This window comes from Cottoperca gobio, chromosome 12 (assembly GCF_900634415.1).
Source record: "Cottoperca gobio chromosome 12, fCotGob3.1, whole genome shotgun sequence".
In the NCBI taxonomy this organism is placed as follows: Eukaryota; Metazoa; Chordata; class Actinopteri; order Perciformes; family Bovichtidae; genus Cottoperca; species Cottoperca gobio.
In genome coordinates this window covers 883,514-907,577 of record NC_041366.1, presented here as the reverse complement: position 1 = coordinate 907,577, position 24,064 = coordinate 883,514, and the positions used below count along the sequence as shown (strand labels likewise).

Here is a 24,064-nt window from a genome sequence, read left to right as displayed (position 1 = left end):
CACAGCAGCGACACATTACTGTAGAGCTGATAGCACTTTAAGTCTGTACATGGAAGCTCAGGATTTCTGTGCACTCATGGCACAAAACAGTATTCATCCTGCCCTTTAAACTTCAGTAGGTTTGTACAATTAACCAAAAAGCAAGCATATTGAAGCTTCTTACTGTATTATAATTACATGTACTGAATTAAGGGCTTATCCCTAATATGAACCTGTTCCAAGGAAAGGCCTGGTTCTCTCTGATGACATAATCATTTATCATGTTACTATAATGTTATCAATAAGACAGCAGAATGTGTTGACTGGACATTATCTCAGTGGCTTTGTCTTCAACCTCATTAGTGTTATTGATTGTATCTTCTTTTGATGTAAATATAGAGAATGTATGTTTTTACATATTTTTTACTTTAATTTGACAATACTTTAATCAATCAAGTGAAAATGTCTTTGTGATGTGTTACGATTACGTCCATATTGTATACAGAATATGTTCTAAACAGGATTTAAGTGTATAAAGTGGCATTAGAAACTGCATGTTAAATCTGATTCTTTGTACAAGTAGTAACATGACATGTTAAGAGAGTATCATACTCTTTCCCTTCATAAACACATTTGTGTACTTTATGCTTCATACTGTGAACTCCCCTGCTCAATATTTTTGCACATTTCTGATTATGATTCTGAAGTTCAAGCCATGTTGCAGCATGACTAAGTATGACACTGAACATGTTTTACGTAGGTTTATGTAATGGTTAGTATGACATATTGTATCTATATATATATATATATATATATTTATGTATCATCGTGTGCTCTAAATCAGCCAACCCCCCTGTCATTCAGGGAATCCAGTCTTGTCACCAAGAGGTTTCAAGGCAATGAGCCAGAACTCCAGAATCAGTGCTCCCAGCCAATAAATAGCCCGACACACAAACCCATGGAGCCAAACTTTTTACAATTTGTTTTTTGTACAGATTAAACAAAAGTGGGCTGGTGGGTGGGTCTAGCCAGGCGAGCTGTTCCTCCCCGTTTCCAGTCTTCATGCTAAGATAAGCTAAATGGCTGGCTGAACAACTAGCAGAGGTGTTCACCAAATGAAATCAAATGAAATGTATTTATATAGCCCAATATCACAAATGATACATTTGTCTCAGTGTGCTTTACAGACTGTACAGGTTACGACACCCTCTGTCCTTAGACCCTCACATCGCACAAGGAAAAACTTCCTAAAAGAAACCCCACAATTAAAGGGGGAAAAATGGAAGAAACCTCAGGGAGAGCAACTGAGGAGGGGTCCCTCTCCCAGGACGGACAGACGTGCAATAGATGTCGTGTGTACAGGATAAACAACATAGTACAAATACAACATTTGACAGAAATTATGTTGTGTTGAAAAAAGGGAAAGCATGGATGAATCCAGGAAAATGTCAAAAAGGCTTCCCAATGTCCAGCAGGACAAGGGCAGCAGGCGCAGCCACGAGTCCTGATCCTGACGTAAACTTTATCAGTGGCAACATTCCATCAACATCTTCTACCTCTCCCTGAGTCAGTCCGTGGTACCCACCCCCTTCAAGTCATCCACCTGTACCAAATATATCAGCAGCCTCTTGCTTAAATGACTATCGTCCTGTCGCACTGACATCAGTCATCATGAAGTGCTTCAAGCGACTACTCAAAACCCACATCTGCTCTTCTCTTCCTGACAACTTGAACCCCCTTCAGTTTGCCTACAGACGAAACAGGGCCACGGATGATGCCATCTCCTTGGCGACACACACTGCACTCAACCACCTGGACAGAGGGAATACATATGTGAGAATGCTCTTCATAGACTACAGCTCCGCATTTAACACTATTATTCCCTCTAAACTTGTCACTAAGCTTGCTGATCTTGGACTGGAGGCCTCCATCTGCAGCTGGATACTCAACTTCCTGACGGACAGGCCCCAGGTGGTGAGAATCAGCAGCCACACCTCTACCTCGCTGACCCTGAACACGGGTGTACCACAAGGCTGTGTGCTCAGCCCCCTCCTTCACTCCCTGTTTACCTACGACTGTGCTGCCAAGCACAGTTCAAACATAAGTTTGCTGACGATACGACCATCATGGGCCTTATCACGAACAATGATGAGACGGCCTACAGAGAGGAGGTGAAGATACTGCACAGCTGGTGTCAGGATAACCTCTCTCTTAACGTCAGCAAGACTAAAGAGATGATCGTGGACTACAGGAGACAGAAGGTGGGTGGACACCTCCCCATCCATGTCGGTGATGCTGAGGTGGAAAGTGTCAGCTGCTTTACGTTCCTCGGTGTGCACATCACTGAGGATCTCTCCTGGACACTCCACACAGACATAGTGCCGAAGAAAGCTCGTCAGCGGCTCTATTTCCTGAGAAGACTGAGGAAGTTTGGCATGAACACCAGCATCCTCACTAACTTCTACAGAGGAACCATCGAGAGCTTGCTGACGGGCTGTATCACGGTCTGGTACGGGAACTGTTCTGCTCACAGCCGCAAATTGTTTCAGACAGTGGTGGAAGCGGCACAGCACACCATTGGCAACAGTCTCCCGGCCATTCAGGACATTTTCCACCAGCGGTGCCTCCAGAAGGCACACAGCATCATAAAGGTCCACAGCCACCCAGCAGACGGTTCTCCCTGTTACCGTCAGGCAGACGATACAGGAGCCTGGCTGCACCACCACCAGACTCAGGGACAATTTCTACCACCAAGCCCTCAGGCTTCTCAACCACAGACACACTCACTCACTTGCTTTCTGCACTACATAAATATAAGTAAGTATTGTACTGCACAACCCCCCTTTTTTTCTACATATATGTACATAAGTCTTTTTTCGTTATTATTGTTTAACTCATTTGTATATAGTATTTATTTATTATTTATTTTAAAATATTTCATATATATATATATATATATATATATATAAATAATTTAATTTTGCTGAGCTGACATGCTGTCATTTCATTGTACCGTTGACCCTGTGTTAACCTACACATTACAAATAAAACTTGAAACTTGAACTTGCTGCCTGTAGCTTCATATTTAACACACAGATATATAAGAGTGTTAGCAAGAATGCAGAATGTGTGTATTTCATAAAAAACAAATCCTTTGAACCTGATTTATATATCTGCACAAATAAACCTTCTCAAGTGAACCAGCAGTCTGGATTCAGTCTATTCAGTGCAATCAGTTTAAGCTGTTGAGATGTGAAGTGATGGGAGCAGCAGACAGACTCAAACATGTTCCAATGCTAGCTCAGTGACTGCTGGCTCACAGCTGCAGGCTCGCAGCGTAAACAGGAAGGAGGTCGGGTGAGGCGGATGAGGCGGGTGAGGCGGGTTTTATCTCTGTGGTCACTGAATGTTGTCTTTCAAAATGTGGCAGCAGCTTGTGGCTGTGAGAGCACAGAAGTGAAGCTGAAGCCATTTTAAGCAACATTATCCCTGTCAACACACACACACACACACACACACACACACACACACACACACACACACACATTCATGATGTCACAACTTTGAAACCACTGTTAAACGTATAACATAAAGAATGTAGGACAAAAGTATGTGGACACCAGAATATTAGAACTTTATGACATCGTTGAGTTGACAAAAAAGAAACAAGAAAGACAGAAGCGTGGAAAAGGAGCATGGGTAACAAGAGAAGAGAGAGAAAGAGATACAGAGAGGATGACAAATAGAGTCAAGCAGGAAATTATGAGAATAAAAGAGAGAGAAAGCGGTGCGGCTGTGGCTCAGGAGGTGGAGTGGTCAGGTTAGTGGTTTGTGTCCCGGCATGAAAAGTATACTAAAAGTATACTAAAATTTTGACAAAACATCTTTTAAATATGAAAAATACAATATCACAGAATATTGCTAGTATGTCACAAATTACTTTTATCAATATTATTGCAAAGGAACAATTGATGGAGATAAATTACACAATGCACAACAAACTTTAGCAATCTTATAAATTGGTGAAAAAGATTGTCCAGCCTTAGCACTAATAGTGTCTATCAGTAAGATACTTTGCAAAATTACATACCTGCGTCTAACTAAACCAATTACACGCTCCACATGTATTCTTACATTCGCTATCTTTCTTGTTTGTTCAACTTCTATTGCTGACAACTGGCTTTTTCCACGTGTAAATGCAAGGATTTTCAGGGATGCTCCATAAAGGCCAACACTATCAGCAATGTCAAACCGACTGTCAGCTAACACTATATCCCCTGGAGTTAACTTTTCCATGACCATGTAATTACTCTAGCTATGAGACTTGATGGCCTGTTGGTAAAGACTTCAAAACAATCAATAATGACTGATACACGGTTCCCAAAATTCAGTTTGAAGACAGCTGGCATGTTTTTTTGTAGGTTTTCTCTATCAGGCCACAAAGTTAAGAAAGTCCAAACTGACACTCAAGACATCAATCCATTTGTCAAATACTGGGTATGCTGTAGACCTAGATATTCCACATCTATAACTCAAATTTTCAAAGGGCATGTTAAGGCGTAGGCGCATGAGTACTAAGAGGAATTCTTGAAACTTTGTTAGAGAGTTGAGAGAGCCTGAATAAACAAATCCACCACATATTTACATTACTTGCTGTAGTATCATGAAAATTGTAAGTCCAGTGTAGAATTTGGTTTTCTCTTCATTTATCTGAAAACTGGCTTCAGTTAAATCTGCTTCCAATAATTTTTATTCAGTTCCACCAATTCGAAAGTCATGTTTCGATTGCACTACTCGATTGCAGATATTTGTAACCAAGTGAGATCTGTTTGGCATTCACAATCTCTGGTCTCTGGGAGGTTTTGATCTGTAAGAATTTCATTGTTTGAATCTGGTAAATCTGTTCAACAAAAACTAAACATGTATTAGTAAAACTAAAATAACAATTTCATTAAATATATTTATCAGAACATGCTTTTAAACTTAGGGACTTTATATACATATATTGTAAACATCTTACCTGGCGAAGTTGATACACATTCTAGATCTAGTGTATTCAAAGATACTGAGGCCTGGGCTGCTTCTAATTTTGCTTTCTTGGCAGATCTTTCCTTCGTCCTGCTGCTTCTTGATGCTGCGAGGTGAGCATTCGTCCTGATCTTTTCGTGTCCTAATTTTTGTGTTGGCAAGACCAATCTGGGTTTGTTTTATCATAAAGCTTTGCCGCTTCTCCTGGTGACGAGAAGTAAGGTCTTACAGTGTTCGGTATATCATAAGCACAAATGTTTAACAAAAACATTGAAAACATAGCTTTAGCATGAGCTAAAGTGATATAAAGTGGACGCCACACACACGGGTGAATTGTGCTTTTTCTTCTGTTAAATCCTCACGAGTTATGTGCTAAACCACAGTTTACGGCGTTCGGTAGACAGTAATTCATCCCTCTTTTATGGATCGTTGTTTTTGATGATTTTAGGAAATCTAAAGAACCGTTTCTCTGGGTCACAAGTAGAGTTATTACCACAATTATACACTGCGCACACGATTGGCATTTTCTTTCAATCTTAGACGTTTAAATACAAAGAAAATTATGAAGCGTTGCAGCAACTCACACGTGAACAGCCGCAGTCTTGGTTGTGTATACCAACCAACATGGCTGACTTCCGGGTTGGGAAATAAATAATAAGCGTGACGTCACATGCACACAATCTATATGTGCCCTGACAACGGAGCCCAGCGCCCTGCCTGAAATTCAAGGTGTTTTTTTTTCTTTTCTCGAATTAAAAAAAATTATTATTTTTATTTATTCACAACTCACTTTTCATATTGACAGGTGCTCTTTTATTAAATAAACTAAACACTTATGCTATTGATCTAATATATGTGCACGTTTCAGTTTGTACTGTCTACTTTGCGCATTCACATTCTCTCCTTTGCTCCGTTTTGCAAAGGGTGGGGCTTCACAGCTGACACACACACATGCCCACACACCTACATGTGCCCACACACCTACAGAGCAGAAGAAAGGAGAGGGGCGAACTAAATAGAAACCGCACCACACACGCGCACACAATCTCAACACTGGGTAAAGGTAGAAAGTTAGTACACAATGTGAGGTGTGTCTGTGTGTCGATACATCATTATCTGGTGGTGTAACTTTATCACTGCAGTAATGCTCTAATTAAGAGCTAACGATTTCCTTTAAACTATGAGCAGCTGCAGCTCCACCACTCCAACAACTACACAGTAAAACACAAACAACGCAGGCTCCTTCACTTGTCCAGGAATTAGTCTGAGTCAGTAAACAGCAGAGACACAGGAGAGCAGATCTGAAGTGTGATCTGCTGCAGTTCCTCTAATATCCCCAAATTACACACTTAAACTGTTAAACACCACAACATTTCCTCTCATCTGTTTATTTCTTTGTTACACTCTGTTACTTGTCTTTGAAAAGTTATATGTACATAAAGTTAATATTATTATTAGTATTTTATATAGTAGTAAAGAAAAACATTGAACACCAGAACTATTTGAATCGCTGAACAAAGCAGAGCTATGGAACCAGGTCTTAGAGAAGCCATACTTCAAAGTGACCCTAAAACATTCCTTGGTTTGGAAATTTAATACATTCAAACAGATTTTAATTTTCTTCTACAAAATAAAATATGGCCCCCTCTGTGCATTTATGGAAGGGATAATAGCTTTCCAGTTCAAAATCTTTGCCAATCAAAATACATTTCAGGAGATTCCTCACTCTGCAGGGTGATCAGGTGTTTGCTGTTTACCTGTGGCCTTATTTAGACATACACGGTGGTAATCTATGTTCATAATACATATTATCTCTAGTCCATCTCATCCATCTCATCTGTTGTCATGGGTGCAACAACAACTTTACTTTACAGGACCTTTCCTGTCTCAGACGTTTTCTCAAAAGTTAAAAAGAGGTAAAAAGGAAAAGCTGTGTGTTTTTTCCTCTTCAACAATCTCCCCCCGATGGAAGACGACTGCTCTGCCACCGATTTTCCAGCAGCATCTGGGATGTTTGTTGAATTCCCTGAGCATCCAGTCATTTTTTTGCTGCAATTTTAACACAGATTACCTGGTCATCTGAGAACAAAAGCGTGTTTCCAGTTGGCTCTTTGTGATATAAACGACAACAAGCAGGAAAGCTGCATTAATTGGATTCTACTTCCTGCTGGAAACAGCTGAGAACTGCCATTCATATGGTAATGAGAAGCATCAACAACCAGCTGACCTCCGCCAGACACAACAAGTCTGACTCCAGGGCGTCTGGATACACACATCACCTCCATTATCATTTATAACTCATATCCTTTTTTTAAATAAAAAAGTTAATGTAACATGAAAAAACAAAGACCATTTCATAACAATGAGGAAATTATGTGCTGTTTAGATCTCCCTCTCTCTCATACACACACACACACACACACACACACACACACACACACACACACACACACACACACACACACACACACACACACATACATACACACACACACACACACACACACACACACACACACACACACACACACACACACACACAGAGAGTGATGCTGCCTCTATAGCTGCACCATAATAACTTCCACTCAGCATTCAAATGGAAATCAGCTCCATCGTTCATTTCAATGAACATCTGCTGTGTGTGCGATGATAGACCCCAGTGAAGGACATTCACACCCACACACAGTTACAGCCTATAGATACATGCACACGCACACACTCAGTTAAACTCTTCATGTGAACAGAAACAGCCTCTTTATATCTGCACTTAACCACTAATTTTCTGTCATTAAGTGCATCCATGGAGACTCACAGCACACACACCTCTGTGGACATAGTGTCTGAAATAGTAGTTACCGGGTTAAAAAAGCCTCAATCACTCAAGAGTAAAGGCCTGAAATTGCTGTTAGCTGAGCTCAGCCCACACACACCACAGTTACGTAGCAGTTGGCTGAAAAAAGACATTTCACAAAACATTTCCACCACTGGCATTAAATGTAAGTGATGTGTGAGAACCATGTCTTGTACAAGGTCATTCAAGGGCACTCCACTGATTTGGCAGCGCACCTCCGTAAAGTTGTCGAACTCATAAGAGACGGATAAAAAAATAAAAAGAAAGGTCAAAATCCAAGTAACAGAGGCCGAGTTGTCCCAAGGTTTAGTGCCTAGTATGGGTCAAGCTCCAAAAACACTTCCTACATTTCCCAGAATGCAATTAATAGCATAATTTCACTCCTCTTAAACAACCATGCCTTTCAAACTCCACAACCCCAGTTTGTAATGCAGACTTTCTGTTCAAAATGTATAATCTCCATACCCAAGGTGAGATAATGCTGATGACATCACAATGACATCATTAGGGTTATTTTCTCAGACCTGACTAAACTCCTCCAGAGCTGCAAAATACATTACAAAAATATAATAAATGGTGTTTTAATAGGTTTTAAATATTATTTCAAATATATCAGATATTACATTCATAATTAAATACATAAAATGCATATTTTTATGCTATGTGTTTCATCTGTGCTTCTTCTGTGTTCTGTGTTTCATCTTCTAACAAAGCTCCCCAACTGACCCATCCCAATTCTTCACTAACAGAAAAGAGAAGTAGCAGGACCACAACTCCGGGACAAAACGTCTTTCATTCATAGTTTTACCTCAGTAAAAGTATTGAAATATTATCAGCCAAATGTAACTGAAGTATCAACACCAAAAAACACTCATTATGCAGAAGGACCCCTTGTCAGTGATATATTATCATAGAATACTATATTGGATAATTATTTTGGTTAATGCTCTGACTGTTTATGCTTCTATAAACAGTAGCATGTACATGTAGTAGAGTAAAACATGTAGTATGTCTCTCTTAAATTTTGTAGAATTACATGTACAAGTACATCAGAAAATTTTACTTTCTAAAACCACATGCGGTAGACTGCTTTAAATGGATGTGAACATGAAACAGGAACAGCCTGAAAATTGTCAGTACAAGTATTTGTTTCAGACTAAAACAATGAAAACTATTTTCTATCAAACTAGCTGCTTCATGTTTCAGCAGAGTCAGAGTGAAGCGATTTATTTCAGCAATAACAGAAGACTCTTCATTACAGGAGTCAAACTGCTCACATTGAGAGCTGCTGATCCTACTCTCTCTGGACATTCAAGCACAAAACTAATCTGAACTGTAATCAATCTGGAAGTGTGAAAGTGTGGAAGTGTGCAAGGACAGATCTGTGTCCCTAAGACACATACATCATCAGTATGTTGTTTGTTCTGTCATTATAGAAAGAAATACACCGAATGTCAGAAATAAATGGGATTTGAAGTTACACATCTCAATGATAATATAATCTTAAGTGTTTGGTAACACTTGTTGGGTTTAACTTGAAACTGTTCAAACTCCTGTACTAATCCAGTTAGCTATCAGTGCCTTGCTTAAGAACACAGCAGTGCTTAGGGCCAAACTGAAAAACAAGATTGTGTTCTAATATTAAATATAAGATGTAATCTGGATATGTGTGATATCAGTGAGAGTTTACCTTTATTTACTTCCAACTACAGAGAGAACTAGGCCTTCATTCTAAATGCTTCTACTTTGCTGTTATCGCCATAGCTGTTGAGGTGCTGTCAGTAAAATAAAACACTTCCTGCACATGAAACATTTACATTAAAGCCTTTTAGAACCTGAAACAGTACAATCCGTGCCTTTTAGTGTGCAACATATGCAGGAAGTGTATCGATAAAAGCTTGGCAAAGTAGAAGCGATTGCAAACAACCCATGAGTTTTTCTTGAAAATGTAAAAATGTAACTCACTAACTGATGTATTAAGTTACTCTTCCCAGCTAACTAGCTTAGCTGGCCACAAGGGACAGACAGAGCTCAGGTGAACGGGACAAAGCCTGGGAGCTTCTCTGTTGATGTGGGAGAAAACATATTTTGTTCATCAGCCCGCCATTCCATTCCACCAGGTTTGGTACACTGCGACTATTGTGAGCACTCAATTCAGTTTATTTCTTCTCGGCTACAGTAAAGGGGCTTCAACTGTTGGACATCACATTTCCCAGCATGTATCGACCAGGCCCGCATCTGGGGGTTGCGTGGTTGGGAACATTATTACGTGTAATATAAAAGTGGGAAGTCTTTTTTTGTTTGTTTGTTGGATTGTTTTATATTATTTGCTGCTAAAACAAGATTTAGATCATGAGGTAAACACAGTGAAGCCTCAGACATAGTAGTACATTCTAAAATATGCAAAGAACAGGTACAGGAGTTAACTATGCTAAACTAAAGAATGAAATATATGAACTCAGGTAGCTATCTAAGGCTAAAGAGAGTGCTACGTACAGGTAACTCCAGCCCTGTCTGACAGAGTTCCAGCTGGTTGCAATGGCAGCAGTTTAACGGACAGCAGCGGTTATCGTTGCGGGACGACACAATGGATATATATATAGTGTCTAATTAGCTCGCCACGGCCCTCACAGTCCAACAACACTGACCCAGAGCCTGTCAGATCAGTAAGTTGTGTTCCTACTGAGAGACGCAGCCGGGCTGAGACACCGAAGCACAACCTCACCTGTCCGTCCCAGCTGGAGCTGTCTGTCCGGGCGAACAGGTGAAGCTGGCGTGAAGGTAATCGCTGCAGACAAACAGGCAGGAAGGAGCACGCTGATAAACTGTGACATCATAGAGAGGAAGAAACCAACACAGACTGAGAGAGAGCAGTACATGGTCAAAGGTCAGACAAGCAGCTGAGTGTAGATACAAGCTACATCCTGAAGCATGATAGTTTAAGAGGAGGAGAAGGGATGAAAGAAGGAAACATAATTCACTCACTGTGAAATCAGTTGTAGAACAACAGATTGTGCTTAAACTGTAGAATCATCTGCATAACCTTCAATTCTAAAACACAGATGGCAGGATTAAGCACAGCAAACACAATTGAAATGGAGGGCGAGCTGGCCGACAAGAAGGAACAGGAATCCCCCAACATCCCAACAACGTGGAGCACCAAGAGAGTTGACAACAGATGGTAAAAATTAACAGACGTCTGTAACTGATCACCTCACGCTTTTTGACTTTCATGAGATGCGTTCGTTCAAGGACAAGCTGAGGAAGATGTTTCTCCACAAGGTCACACGTGGTGAATGATATTTGATGATGACTTTAATCTCAAGTGGAGCATGATGGGTAGTAAACACAGAGCGTTAAGTCCCTTTTCCCTCTTTGACTTGATTGAGTTCAAATCCTGGATTACAAAGCTTAAGAGACAAAGGACAGGTCAAGATGATTTAATTCGTCTACGGGGTTGACTCAGCGAACGCATTAAAAACCTGGGATCAGGCAGAAATAAATGAGCAGCAGCACACTGGACAGACTGAGCCAGATTAAACAGTCTGAACATACGAGACCAAAGAGCCAGTGACACTTTAATATGCAACTTCTGGACCGTTTATAAAGAGATGCTGATTAACAAAGGGAGGTGCAGTTAAAACACTGAGAAAGAAAGACATAATCAAAGACAAACGAGGATGAAGAAATGAAGACTATTGTAAAACTGCCATGTAAGATCTGTATATATATATATATATATATATATATATATATATATATATACTGTATATACCTTTGTCCCCCTAGACAATTGTGACAAGGCTGTCAAAAGAGAAAGCTATGTCAACGCTATTAACAAAAATGAAAAGCTCTGTTGACCCTCTTGCATGCTTTTTTAATTGTTGTTTTTTTCAACAGTATAATGAGAGATAAAATATATTAGGGGGAAAGAGGTGCACAAAGGTCCGCAGCCAAAATCAAAGCAGAGACTTTATAGTTATATGTTTAGCATCTTACCCTCTAATCCACCAGCACATGCACTTTACCCTAATGCAACTTCAGCTTGTCAGTTTTGTGTCTCCTACCAAGTCACACAAGGTTTTCAAAGCACCAGGCTTAGAATGAATGCATCTGCAACATCAGTTAAGCTTTATCATGCAATGCACAACACATCTGGTAAAATCTGATGCTTTGAAGATGAAACTCACCTAATGTATATATTTGACAATCTGGTAAATCTGCACCACTGACATCATGTTACCTTAGCTACTAAAGGTTTATGTGTGCACTGGAGGTACAACCAAGCATCACTTGATTACCGTTGATACTATAGAAAATGGGCCAAAATCTGAAGCTAAAATAAGCTGTTTTTTTATACGTCACAATCATATTTCAGTATGACATCTGCTTCTGCTTTGTCTCCTGTGTATACTCACTGTTCAATAACACACAGAGATATGAAAGGAATATGTTAAATCAGGCCCAAGTGATATCAAACGGATCCAGCTGTGACTCAGTTTTCCCCACAGGCACCAACAAGTTCCATTTAATCTAATCAATTCAAACGTCTGTACAAAAAAAAAGAAGTATAACTTAGGGAAGAAGGATGAGTTCAGAAATAGGAAACGGAGGAAAGAAGGACAAAGAAAGACAGTTTCAAAGGATGACGGAATTAGCTATCGAAAATCTGAGAGTTCTTTTTCTATTTCTACACCTGTGTTTTTAAGACTGTGTACTTACTTAAACTGAAAGATACATTTATCTTTCTGTTCCCTCCAACTCCCTATCATACTTTAATTATAATGAAATACATTTTGTAAAAAGCATGACTCCATGAGTCCTTGTTTTATCTAATATGGAGCCACAGAGAAACAACTTCATATACAGTATAAATATCAGAGTGATGAGCAGTTTTAGCTGTTTATATATTCTGATTGGCTGAAGACATCCTGGTCTTGACTGGATTGGTGGACATATTGACAGACTTAAATCCTCCCTCTGTATTACAGGAGACTTCCCTCTCTGGAGGAGCTCTGTGACCCCGCCCCCCTCTATCCTTTCTCTCTTTCATGTCTTTCAATCGGCGGCTCAGTGTCTTTGGGCGAGCAGCAGCAGGCCGGCCGGTGGCCCAGCGGGGGAGTTTGGCAGCTCGTTAAATGTTTTCTAAAACACCCACAGTAATTCACAGAGCCTGTAATTAATCAGGAGAGGAGCCCTGCAGGCTACCGTCAGGAGTGTGTGTGTGTGTGTGTGTGTGTGTGTGTGTGTGTGTGTGTGTGTGTGTGTGTGTGTGTGTTGTTTCTCCTAGAGAGGGACTTAATGATTCCAAAGTGAAGTGAGACAATCACCGCAGCTCAACAGAGACTAAACCAATCTGTGTGTTACTGCTGTGAATTAGTCTGAGTGTGTGTGTTTAACGTTTTTTTAGTGTGATCGACTGCTGTGAAATTGTTTCTGCATTAGAAATGATTAAATTAACACCAAACCACTCTTACTTTAAATACAAGCATGTAATGCTTCAGGTCATTAGTAATTGCACCGCAGAATGGACTCACTCTTGTCAGATTAAACTTTTGCAACAACGTCAGTGTGTTTCCCCCGAGTACATCACTGCCTGGAGGGAAAAAAGAGGGGACTCTATCACAGTTCAAAGTAACTTGATCAAATATAAGCAACAGAAGATGTGCCTTTAAAACTTGTGCATGTGATACTTTGGAGGACAAAAACACCTCTTATTTTAATGTGTCAGATACATATTTAATCAAGATTTAGACAAAATAAATGTTTTGATTCGACGAGGAATCAAATACCCAAAATGCAAGGGGGCCAAAACTACATTAACAAAACACCTTCACAAAAATAATAAGATCATGAACATACCACAACTTCACTAACTAATAACACTGTAACAACACTATAACATCATAACAGCAGTATGAAATACACAGGATAAACATGGTTATCCTTCTAACAATGCTATAATACAACTTAAATGACCGTATAACCCTTATAACAACGCTATACTACTCTAACAACACCATATAACCCTTATAACAATGATATTATACCCTTATAACACAGTATAACACTTATAACAACGCTATACTACCCTTAAAACACAGTATAACACTTATAACAACGCTATACTACTCTAACAACACCATATAACCCTTATAACAATGATATTATACCCTTAAAACACAGTATAACACTTATAACAATGCTATACTACCCCGATAACACAGTATAACCCTTATAACAACGCTATACTACTCTAACAATACCGTATAACACTTATAACAATGCTATACTACTCTAACAACACCGTATAACACTTATAACAATGCTATAATACCCTTAAAACACAGTATAACCCTTATAACAATGCTATATTACTCTGACAACAACGTACAACCCTTATAACAACACTATACTACTCTAACAACACATGTAGATGTGTTGTGCAATGTCAACACAATATTTCAGTTACTTGATTTTCATATGTTGTGTCTCCTCCATAATGAATGCATAAGCGGGAAAATGGTGCAAAAAAAAGAAGCTGTAAATTGAGCATTACTGTTATTATAATAATAATAATAATAATAATAATAATAATAATAATAATAATAATAATAATAATAATAATAATAATCCATCCATCCATCCATCGTCTACCGCTTATCCGGGATCGGGTCGCGGGGGCAGCAGCTCCAGTAAGGAACCCCAATCTTCCCTTCTCCGGGCCACATCCTCCAGCTCCGACTGGGGGATCCCGAGGCGTTCCCAGGCCAGAGAGGAGATATAATCTCTCCACCGAGTCCTGGGTCTTCCCCGGGGTCTCCTCCCAGCTGGACGTGCCTGGAACACCTCCCTAGGGAGGCGCCCAGGTGGCATCCTTACTAGATGCCCGAACCACCTCAACTGGCTCCTTTCAACGTAAAGGAGCAGCGGCTCTACTCCGAGTCTCTCACGGATGGCTGAGCTTCTCACCCTATCTCTAAGGGAGACGCCAGCCACCCGTCTGAGAAAACCCATTTCGGCCGCTTGTACCCGTGATCTCGTTCTTTCGGTCATGACCCAGCCTTCATGACCATAGGTGAGGGTAGGAACGAAGATCGACCGGTAGATTGAGAGCTTTGCCTTCTGGCTCAGCTCTCTTTTCGTCACAACGGTGCGGTAAAGTGACTGTAATACCGCCCCCGCTGCTCCGATTCTCCGGCCAATCTCTCGCTCCATTGTCCCCTCACTCGCAAACAAGACCCCGAGGTACTTAAACTCCTTCACTTGGGGTAATGGCTCATTCCCTACCCGGAGTAGGCAATCCACCGGTTTCCTGCTGAGAGCCATGGCCTCAGATTTGGAGGTGCTGATCCTCATCCCAACCGCTTCACACTCGGCTGCGAACCGATCCAGTGACTGTTGAAGGTCACAGACCGATGATGCCATAAGGACCACATCATCTGCAAAGAGCAGCGATGAGATCCTCAGGTCACCGAACTGCAACCCCTCTCCTCCACGACTACGCCTCGATATCCTATCCATGAAAATCACGAACAGGATTGGTGATAAAGCGCAGCCCTGGCGGAGGCCAACATTCACTGGAAACGAGTCCGACTTACTGCCGAGTATTCGGACACAACTCTCGCTTTGGGCGTACAGGGATTGGATGGCCCTCAAAAGTGACCCCCTCACCCCATACTCCCGCAGCACCTCCCACAGTATCACCCGGGGGACCCGGTCATATGCCTTCTCCAGATCCACAAAACACATGTAGACCGGATGGGCGTAGTCCCAGGCCCCCTCCAGGATCCTTGCGAGAGTGAAGAGTTGGTCCGTTGTTCCACGACCAGGACGGAATCCGCATTGTTCCTCTTCAATCAGAGGTTCGACTACCGGCCGAACCCTCCTTTCCAGTACCTTGGAGTAGACTTTACCAGGGAGGCTGAGAAGTGTGATACCCCTGTAGTTGGCACACACTCTCTGGTCCCCCTTTTTAAATAGGGGAACCACCACCCCGGTCTGCCAACCCCTAGGCACTGTCCCAGACTTCCACGCAATGTTGACGAGGCGTGTCAACCAAGACAGCCCCTCAACACCCAAAGCCTTCAGCATTTCTGGACGGATCTCATCAACCCCTGCGGCTTTGCCACTGTGGAGTTGTTTGACTACCTCAGTGACTTCCATCAGGGAAATTGACGATGATCCCCCATCAGCTTCCAGCTCTGCCTCAACCATAGAGGGCGTGTTAGTCGGATTCAGGAGTTCCTCAAAGTGCTCCTTCCACCGGCCGATAACCTTCTCAGTTGAAGTCAGCAGGGTCCCACCCTTGCTGTACACAGCTTGGATGGTTCCTCGCTTCCCCCTCCTGAGGTGCCGGATGGTTTTCCAGAAGCACCTTGGTGCCGACCGAAAGTCCTTCTCCATAGCTTCTCCGAACTTCTCCCACACCCGCTGCTTTGCCTCTGATACGGCAGAAGCTGCCGCCCTTCTAGTCCTTCGATACCCTGCAACTGTTTCCGGAGTCCTCCCGGATAACATAACCCGGAAGGACTCCTTCTTCAGTCGGACGGCTTCCCTGACCACCGGGGTCCACCACGGTGTTCGAGGGTTACCGCCCCTTGAGGCACCTAAGACCTTGAGACCACAGCTCATCACCGCAGCTTCAGCAATAGAGGTTTTGAACATCGCCCACTCAGGTTCAATGCCCCCAACCTCCACAGGGATGGCTGAAAAGCTCCGCCGGAGGTGTGAGTTAAAGATCCCCAGGACAGGGGCTTCCTCCAGACGTTCCCAGTTCACCCGCACTACCCGTTTGGGTTTACCAGGTCTGTCCAGAGTCTTCCCCCACCCCTTGATCCAACTCACCACCAGATGGTGATCAGTCGACAGCTCCGCCCCTCTCTTCACCCGAGTGTCCAAAACATGCGGCCTCAGGTCAGATGATACGATTACGAAATCGATCATTGACCTTTGGCCTAGGGTGCTCTGGTACCACGTGCACTTATGAGCATCCTTATGTTCGAACATGGTGTTTGTTATGGCCATTCCATGGCTAGCACAGAAGTCCAATAACAAACGACCGTTCGGGTTTAGATCAGGGAGGCCCTTCCTCCCAATCACGCCTCTCCAGGTGTCTCCATCGTTTCCCACGTGTGCGTTGAAGTCTCCCAGCAAGACTACGGAGTCCCCTACTGGAGCCCCCTGCAGGGCTCCATTCAGGGTCTCCAAGAAGGCCGAATACTCAGAACTGCGGTTTGGGGCATAGGCACAAACAACAGTCAGAGTTTTCCCCCCCATAACCCGAAGGCGTAGGGAGGCGACCCTCTCGTCCACCGGGATAAACTCCAACATAGCGGTGCTCAGCCGGGGGCTAGTGAGTATCCCCACCCCGGCCCGACGCCTCACACCTTGGGCAACTCCGGAGAAGAATAGAGTCCAACCCCTATCCAGGAGTACGGTTCCAGAGCCAAGACTGTGCGTGGAGGTAAGCCCCACCAGATCCAACTGGTAGCGCTTCACCTCCCGCACTAGTTCCGGCTCCTTCCCCCACAGAGAGGTGACGTTCCACGTCCCCAGAGCCAGCCTCTGCTGCCCGGATCTGGTCCGTCGAGGTCCCTGACCATCACTGCCACCCATGTGACAGCGCACCCGACCCCAGCGGTTTTTCCCATGAGTGGTGGGCCCACAGGATGGATGGATGGGAGGCACCACGTAGCTTCTTCGGGCTGTACCCGACCGGGCTCCGTGGCAAACCCGGCCACCAGGCGCTCGCTGTTGGGCCCTCCCTCTGGGCCTGGCTCCAGACGGGGGCCCCGGGCTTCCTCCGGGCAGGGTCTCTCCTTTCCTTTTCCTTTCTTTCATGAAGTCGTTTTTGAACCATTCTTAGTCTGGCCCCTCACCTGAGACCAATTTGCCTTGGGAGACCCTACCAGGAGCACTAGGCTCCAGACAACACAGCTCTCAGGTTCATAGGGACACACAAACCTCTCCACCAAGATAAGGTGATGGTTCCCAGAAAGGGAATAATAATAATAATTATTATTATTATTATTAATATTATTATTATTATTATTATTATTATTATTATTATTATTATTACATATAACCCTTAAAATATCACTGCAGTAACACCAAAACACTGTTGGTAAGCAGTTGGTCATGTGGTGAAGTTGTATAAGCTGCTGTATGGGGTCAACCCTGTGACTCTTTGGTTGCAGGACATTCTCTTGTCCACTCGGGTTTCTTTAGCACACTTAATATGACTGATAGTTGCTACGTTTTTCACTGCTTTCCTTAAGCTGCTAACAGGAACCAGCTTATGAGCCGGCTGCACTCATTATGATGGAAACAACAAACACATTCGTTATCGTAATTATCTAATCATGGTCACTTTCCTGTGGAGAACACAACTATCTCCATACATCACCACACTTTGGATATTCATCAGCATCTAAATGCCTCCATTTGAAAAAACTAAGTGTAATGGGGCATATTAGCACAACAAATGTCTTCTTTATTATTTAAATGTGGACATAGACACATGGCTTGTCACATGTCCAAAAACAGCTAACTGCAGCCTTGTTTCTACTGCATGGTACAGCTCTACTCGTCGCAACTCGCTCTTTTTTGGTTTTCCATTAGGAAAAGTTGTAGATAATTACCTGGTATCTGGAGACATAAACTATGGGATTTAATTCCAAAATGTATGTTCAAATAAAATGTGAAATATATGGCAACCAAAATGACAAAGAGATGCAGGTTAAATGAGGTTTCTCGCTACAGAAAATGAATGACACTTTCCAACCTGTAGACTGAATTTTCTCTGACTTTTCACTTTCATAACTCTTGAGTTACAAAAACAGGTTATTTCACCCTCTGAATTTTACACCTTGAAATTAAAAGCCTGCGTTTGAATAATAGTCTCAAATAATAGCAATCTCAAAAATACTATTTTCATTCCCTTATTGTTTCCATTCTCTTCCCCTTTTTATAAACATTTCGATTGCTGTTAAGCTACTGCCAATGGCACTCAATACTTCCTGCTGTCAAATGTTTCATTCCATTAAAAGCCTAGAAGAAGGAAGGAAGGCTTATGCCGTTTGAGACACTGAAGACTTAGTAAATGAAAACTATATATTTTAAAAAGAGAAACTTAACATTTCCTGTACATTTGTGTATGTTTTGTTATCCCAACAAAAAGGTCCATAAATATGCAGAGAAAGTGTGTAAATGTAGCTTGTGAGTAAACTATTCATCTCATACATATATTTCATTCACAGATGAGTCAGACAGATGAAGGGATGAATAAATAATTCTAGATTGCATTCAGATAGCTGCAGGCTCATAATGATAAGAAAAACATCAGCTTAAATCCTCGTCTGCGTCACCTCTCAAATGTATTATAAAAGACCAGTGAAGAAATGACAATGTCAAATACATGAAGTGTAGAAAATCTACAGCATCAGTCTCCATGTGTTGAGCATAAATGCTGACGTTACTCAGAAGGGTCATCCTGATCCCGCCAGCTTCAGCATTACATTTGGGAATAGATTTCTCATTTTCTCCTTTCTTTCCCACTTGCTTTTCTTACTGTCTTCTTCCTTTCAACCATTTCATCCTCCTTCCTTTCTTTTGTTCTGTAACCATTGGTACATGGTGACAAGATTTGCACCATCACTCACTGACTGGCAGTGGATTTTAGGAAAAGGCTGGTGTGTTTGGAGCAGCTGGAGGCCAAGACACCATTCTCACTCTAGATAGAGTTTGAGTTCAACACCTTCAGCCATTGTGCTTTTTGTAAGCGCGCACATTGATGGCGTCTTGATGCTTGTCAACTCGTCAGGACAATTTACTGTCCCGTTTACCAGCATCAACATGCGTCAACAACTTTTCTGGAGTGCAGGGGACTCATCTTAGATTTATATTTTATTTCTTTCTTCCCTTCTGAGATTTATTCGGAAATTTCAGTTGTGAGAAAAACTTAAAGTTAGCCTATAATACAAGATCTACGTCACACGTTGCCAAGTCATTCTACTAAATAAAGTGAAATCAAACATGTTGACTGTAGCTGTATTTAAAGTGATTAATATTAGTTAACTTCTGCTCCCACAGTCTTTAGTTCCCTTCTATTTGCCATACATTTGGAACTTGCTAACTCCATTCCTATCGCCAAAAGATTGTATGATCATAATTGCAGTAACATATTTCCGTGGTACTAATTGTACATGTCTGAATACAGCACGTTAAGATCAGATTGTAGACATGACATACTGAAGACACAGACTCCTCCTGTTTATTGTAAACATCATGTGATGTTTGCAGGCAGCGACTGTTGAGAGCAGAGTGTAAACAGAATATGAATGTGATGTGAATACAGGGACACACTCAGAGGGGACACTGAGACAAAGACATGAAAGGATGGAGATGAGCAGCAAGGGCCAGCTGGAAGGAGACTGAAAACACCCTGAGGTTAATTTGCAGATTTTCTCCTGAGAGTCGAACAGCTGCTTCTGTTTGATTTCAAGTCTCTGTTTGTAGGAAAAAATACTATAGAAATACAAAGAAATCTGATGTAGTTGTTGATGTGTTGCTAAAATAAATGGACTTGCATTTATACAGCCTCTTTCTAGTCGTCTACCACTCAAAGCGCTTTTACACACATTCATACACTGATGGCAGGGCTGTCATACAAGGTGCCAAAATGCTCATCATCTAATCTAATGCTCATTCACACACACTCACACACTGATGGCACAGCCTTCGGGAAAATATGGGGTTCAGTATCTTGCCCAAGGACAATAACTGGATACTTCAGAGAGAGTTGTTCCCCAAGAAAATGTTTTCTTGCAGGAGGGGCCAACGCAGAATACTAAGGGTCCTCTGGCAAAAAAGTTGAACATCAATACTGTGATAACTTTCCAGAGTAGTAAATCCCTGGTTTACCAGCCTTCAATCTAATGAATCTATAACTGGATCTAATAACTGGATTGTATTTTCTGTGTCACTGGTATCTACAGCCAGGCGACACCTCAAGCACAGCTCATTATGTTGTTTTAGAGAAGGTCTGCTTCTCATCTGAACACCCTGTCTGCCTGAGCCGACACACTTGAATACATGAGCAGCATCAGTATGAATCCACCAGCAGCTGGGGAGCAGTCAGACAGTAAATACAAACATATTCTATTCATGAAAACTTCCTGAAGCAAATGTATATTTCATGACAGTATTTGTTTCTAGATGTGACTCTGGATGAGTGTCTGCAGACAGGAGGGCTTCTGTCAGCGGAAGGATACGCACATGTGTTTTGTTTTGTCATTCTATTTATTTAATTTTGATTGTTTTGAGGATGTCAGGCTGTTAACAGTTTCCAGTCAGGACTTCAATCTTTTATTTTGCACAAAATACTGAGCTCTGAGGGTGTGTGCAGGTGTGTGTGTCTGTGTGTGTGTTTGTGCGTGTGTCTACTACATCTACATCTATCCATGTGAGGACATGTATTCTTGTTTGAGGGTTGAGATAGTTTGAGGGTTGATGCCATGTGATTGCAACATCCCCTTTGTTGCATGATGTCCCTTATATTCTTCTTTTATTTTGCTGTCACCTCTCACTATCAAAATAAAGGCAAAAATGTCATTTGTGTTGGCTCACCTAGTACACTCAGCTCTGTGTTTGCAGTGATGTTGTGGTTCTTGTTGGCGGCTGTACAGCTGTAACTGCCAGAGTCGTCGTCAGTGACACTCCTGATGATGAGATTACTGCCCACCAGCAGAGAGTATTTCTTATTCCTATAGAGGAAGGAAGAGGAAAGTTTTTTTTTCTTTTGGCACATTTGTTTTTATCAATTTAACTAGCTTTCATTCTTAAAGGACATGTCTAGTTAATTCTATATTTTTCTCATTGTCAACAAATTTAGTGAAAAGACCAAAACCAACAATGTGTTAGACTGTCCTTTAGTACTTTCAGACTTCCCTACTCTGTCTCAGCCCAGTGGTTCTACTGAAACCATAAATCCTACAACTACTATAGATTCATCTTTGAAAAAAAAAAAAAAAAAAAAAAGTAAAGAAGCAGGTTCCTGTAATTTTTAGCTAAATTTACTATAATAAATACAACAGAATAAAATAAATAGTGTGTTTGTTGGTGACTATTTTCAGCTGCTTTCTGGCAGCAGGACGCTGTATGTGTGTGTGTTCATGGTGATGAAGGAACCTGTCACCCAGTGCTACAGTGTGGCTCATTGATGGTGATTGACTCACAGTACTTGTTAGTCGGACAAATTCATCGTTGGTGTTGGTCTTTTCATGGCATTTGTTGACAATAAGTAAATATAATACATAATCACTGGACTCATGTTATTAACTGGGACATGCTGGGATACAACTATACCCTGACTAAACACTGTTGGTTACCAAGGGGGTTATACATGGATTATCTGAGGCCAATGTGAATTATAAACAGACAGACAGTTGGACAGACCAGCTCTGGATCATTTCCTCTCCTCTCCTCCACTGGATGCTCGGAGTTGGGTATCCGGAAGCAGAACATTCAAGCACAGCGTCAGTTCCCAGCAGAACCGTCACTTTGGATGGACGCTGGAGGAACTGAAGGTTCCTGCTCACCCCAGGCTCTGAGAGAGAGAGAGAGAAAGAGAGAGAGAGAGAGAGAAACAGAGAGAGAGAGAGAGAGAGAGAGAGAGAGAGAGAGAGAGAGAGGGGAAGTGAGAAGCTGAAACATGGTCTATATTCTGAGATACACTACATAAGTAAGTTGCTATGGATAAGAGCGTCTGCTAAAGGACCTGTAATGTAATACATAGCCAAATGTATGTGGACAGCCAGACGTTTGATAGCTTCACTCCTCTGGTTTTCAGAGTTTCCACCATAACGTGGCTACAAGGATTTGTTCCCATGCAGCCACAAGAGCATCCGTGAGGTCCAACACTGATATTGGAGGACAAGGCCTGGCTCAAAAGGCAACATCACAGTTCTTACTATAGGTGTTTAATGGGGTGAGGTCAGGCTCTGTGCAGGCCAGTCAAAACTTTCTAGCTGAGAAAATGAAATTTAGACTCTGCATTCAAACCATTGTAGTATTATGACTGCAGTATTTTGCGTACGGAATAGCCGCCCAGGGATTTGAACTGGGGACCCTCAGGTTCCTGAGCCTAGTACGTACGGACTGAGAATGCATGTCCATGAAATCAGCTGAATCTGTAGTTCAAGTCAGATGTGGCAGCTCTCCTGTGATGGACAAACAGTAGATGCGTACCAAAACAATTTCAGAATTGGCTTCTTAAAAGGTTGACAATGATCGAAACTTTCATGTTTTCAGAATCAGAATTTCTATCAGATCTCATCAAAGAAAATCTGATGTCAGAAGACACACACACACATACACACACACACACACACACACACACACACACACACAATTTTGTTCATTTTTACTGTAAATTAAGTTTCATTTTAAGGTAAATGTAATATTAAATTCATCAACTACTGAATGGGGCTGCTGTGGCTCAGCAGGTAGCGTGGTCACTTCGATCCCCAGCCACTGTAGTCAACATGTCGAAGTGTTCTTGGGCAAAATAATGAAACCCTAATCGCTCCTGATGACAAGTGAGTGTTAATGTTTAAGACTCTGCCAACAGTGTATGAATGTGTATGTTAATGTGTGAATGTGTGAATGTGTGAAAGCGCTTTAAGTGGTCGCAGTCCATTTACCATTAACTAAATTCCTATTCTAAACACACACACACACACACACACACACACACACACACACACACACACACACACACACACACACACACACACACACACACACACACTAGATAAGATGTAATGTGAATGTGGTGCATTTTTCTTATCTATATTGAAAAATGCGTTCTTTCAATTTGAGAGCATCACTCCTTGATTTCATAATCAGATTTTGTAATGCTTTCCCTTCGAAACCGTGCCATCACATTTAAAGATTGTTGCTTACATTCAGATATAGTGTTGCTTACAGTCAAGATATATACAGTATATATCTACTGTAAACAACACTATATCTGAGTGTAAACAACAATATAGCTTAATGTAAACAACAATATATCAGAGTGTAAGCAAAATAGCAATATATGAAAACCTGTGCACGGCAACTTGAAAGACTCCGCAACAAAACAGGTCTCACAATTCACTCTCAAGCCTACAAAGACCACCTGCAGCTCTACGATGATGCCTC

At 41.8% G+C, this 24,064-nt stretch overlaps 1 protein-coding gene across 1 annotated transcript in view; it reads right to left on the bottom strand.

Moving 5' to 3' along the window:
• dcc (DCC netrin 1 receptor) overlaps nucleotides 1-24,064 on the bottom strand; it is a 279,414-nt gene that overhangs the window by 163,184 nt on the left and 92,166 nt on the right. The window contains exons 4-5 of the mRNA XM_029444368.1: nucleotides 22,316-22,466; nucleotides 21,488-21,624 (exon numbers count right to left, since the gene is read on the bottom strand). Of these exons, the coding sequence (XP_029300228.1) occupies nucleotides 21,488-21,624; nucleotides 22,316-22,466 (288 nt within the window). The remainder of the gene's footprint in view (nucleotides 1-21,487; nucleotides 21,625-22,315; nucleotides 22,467-24,064) is intronic.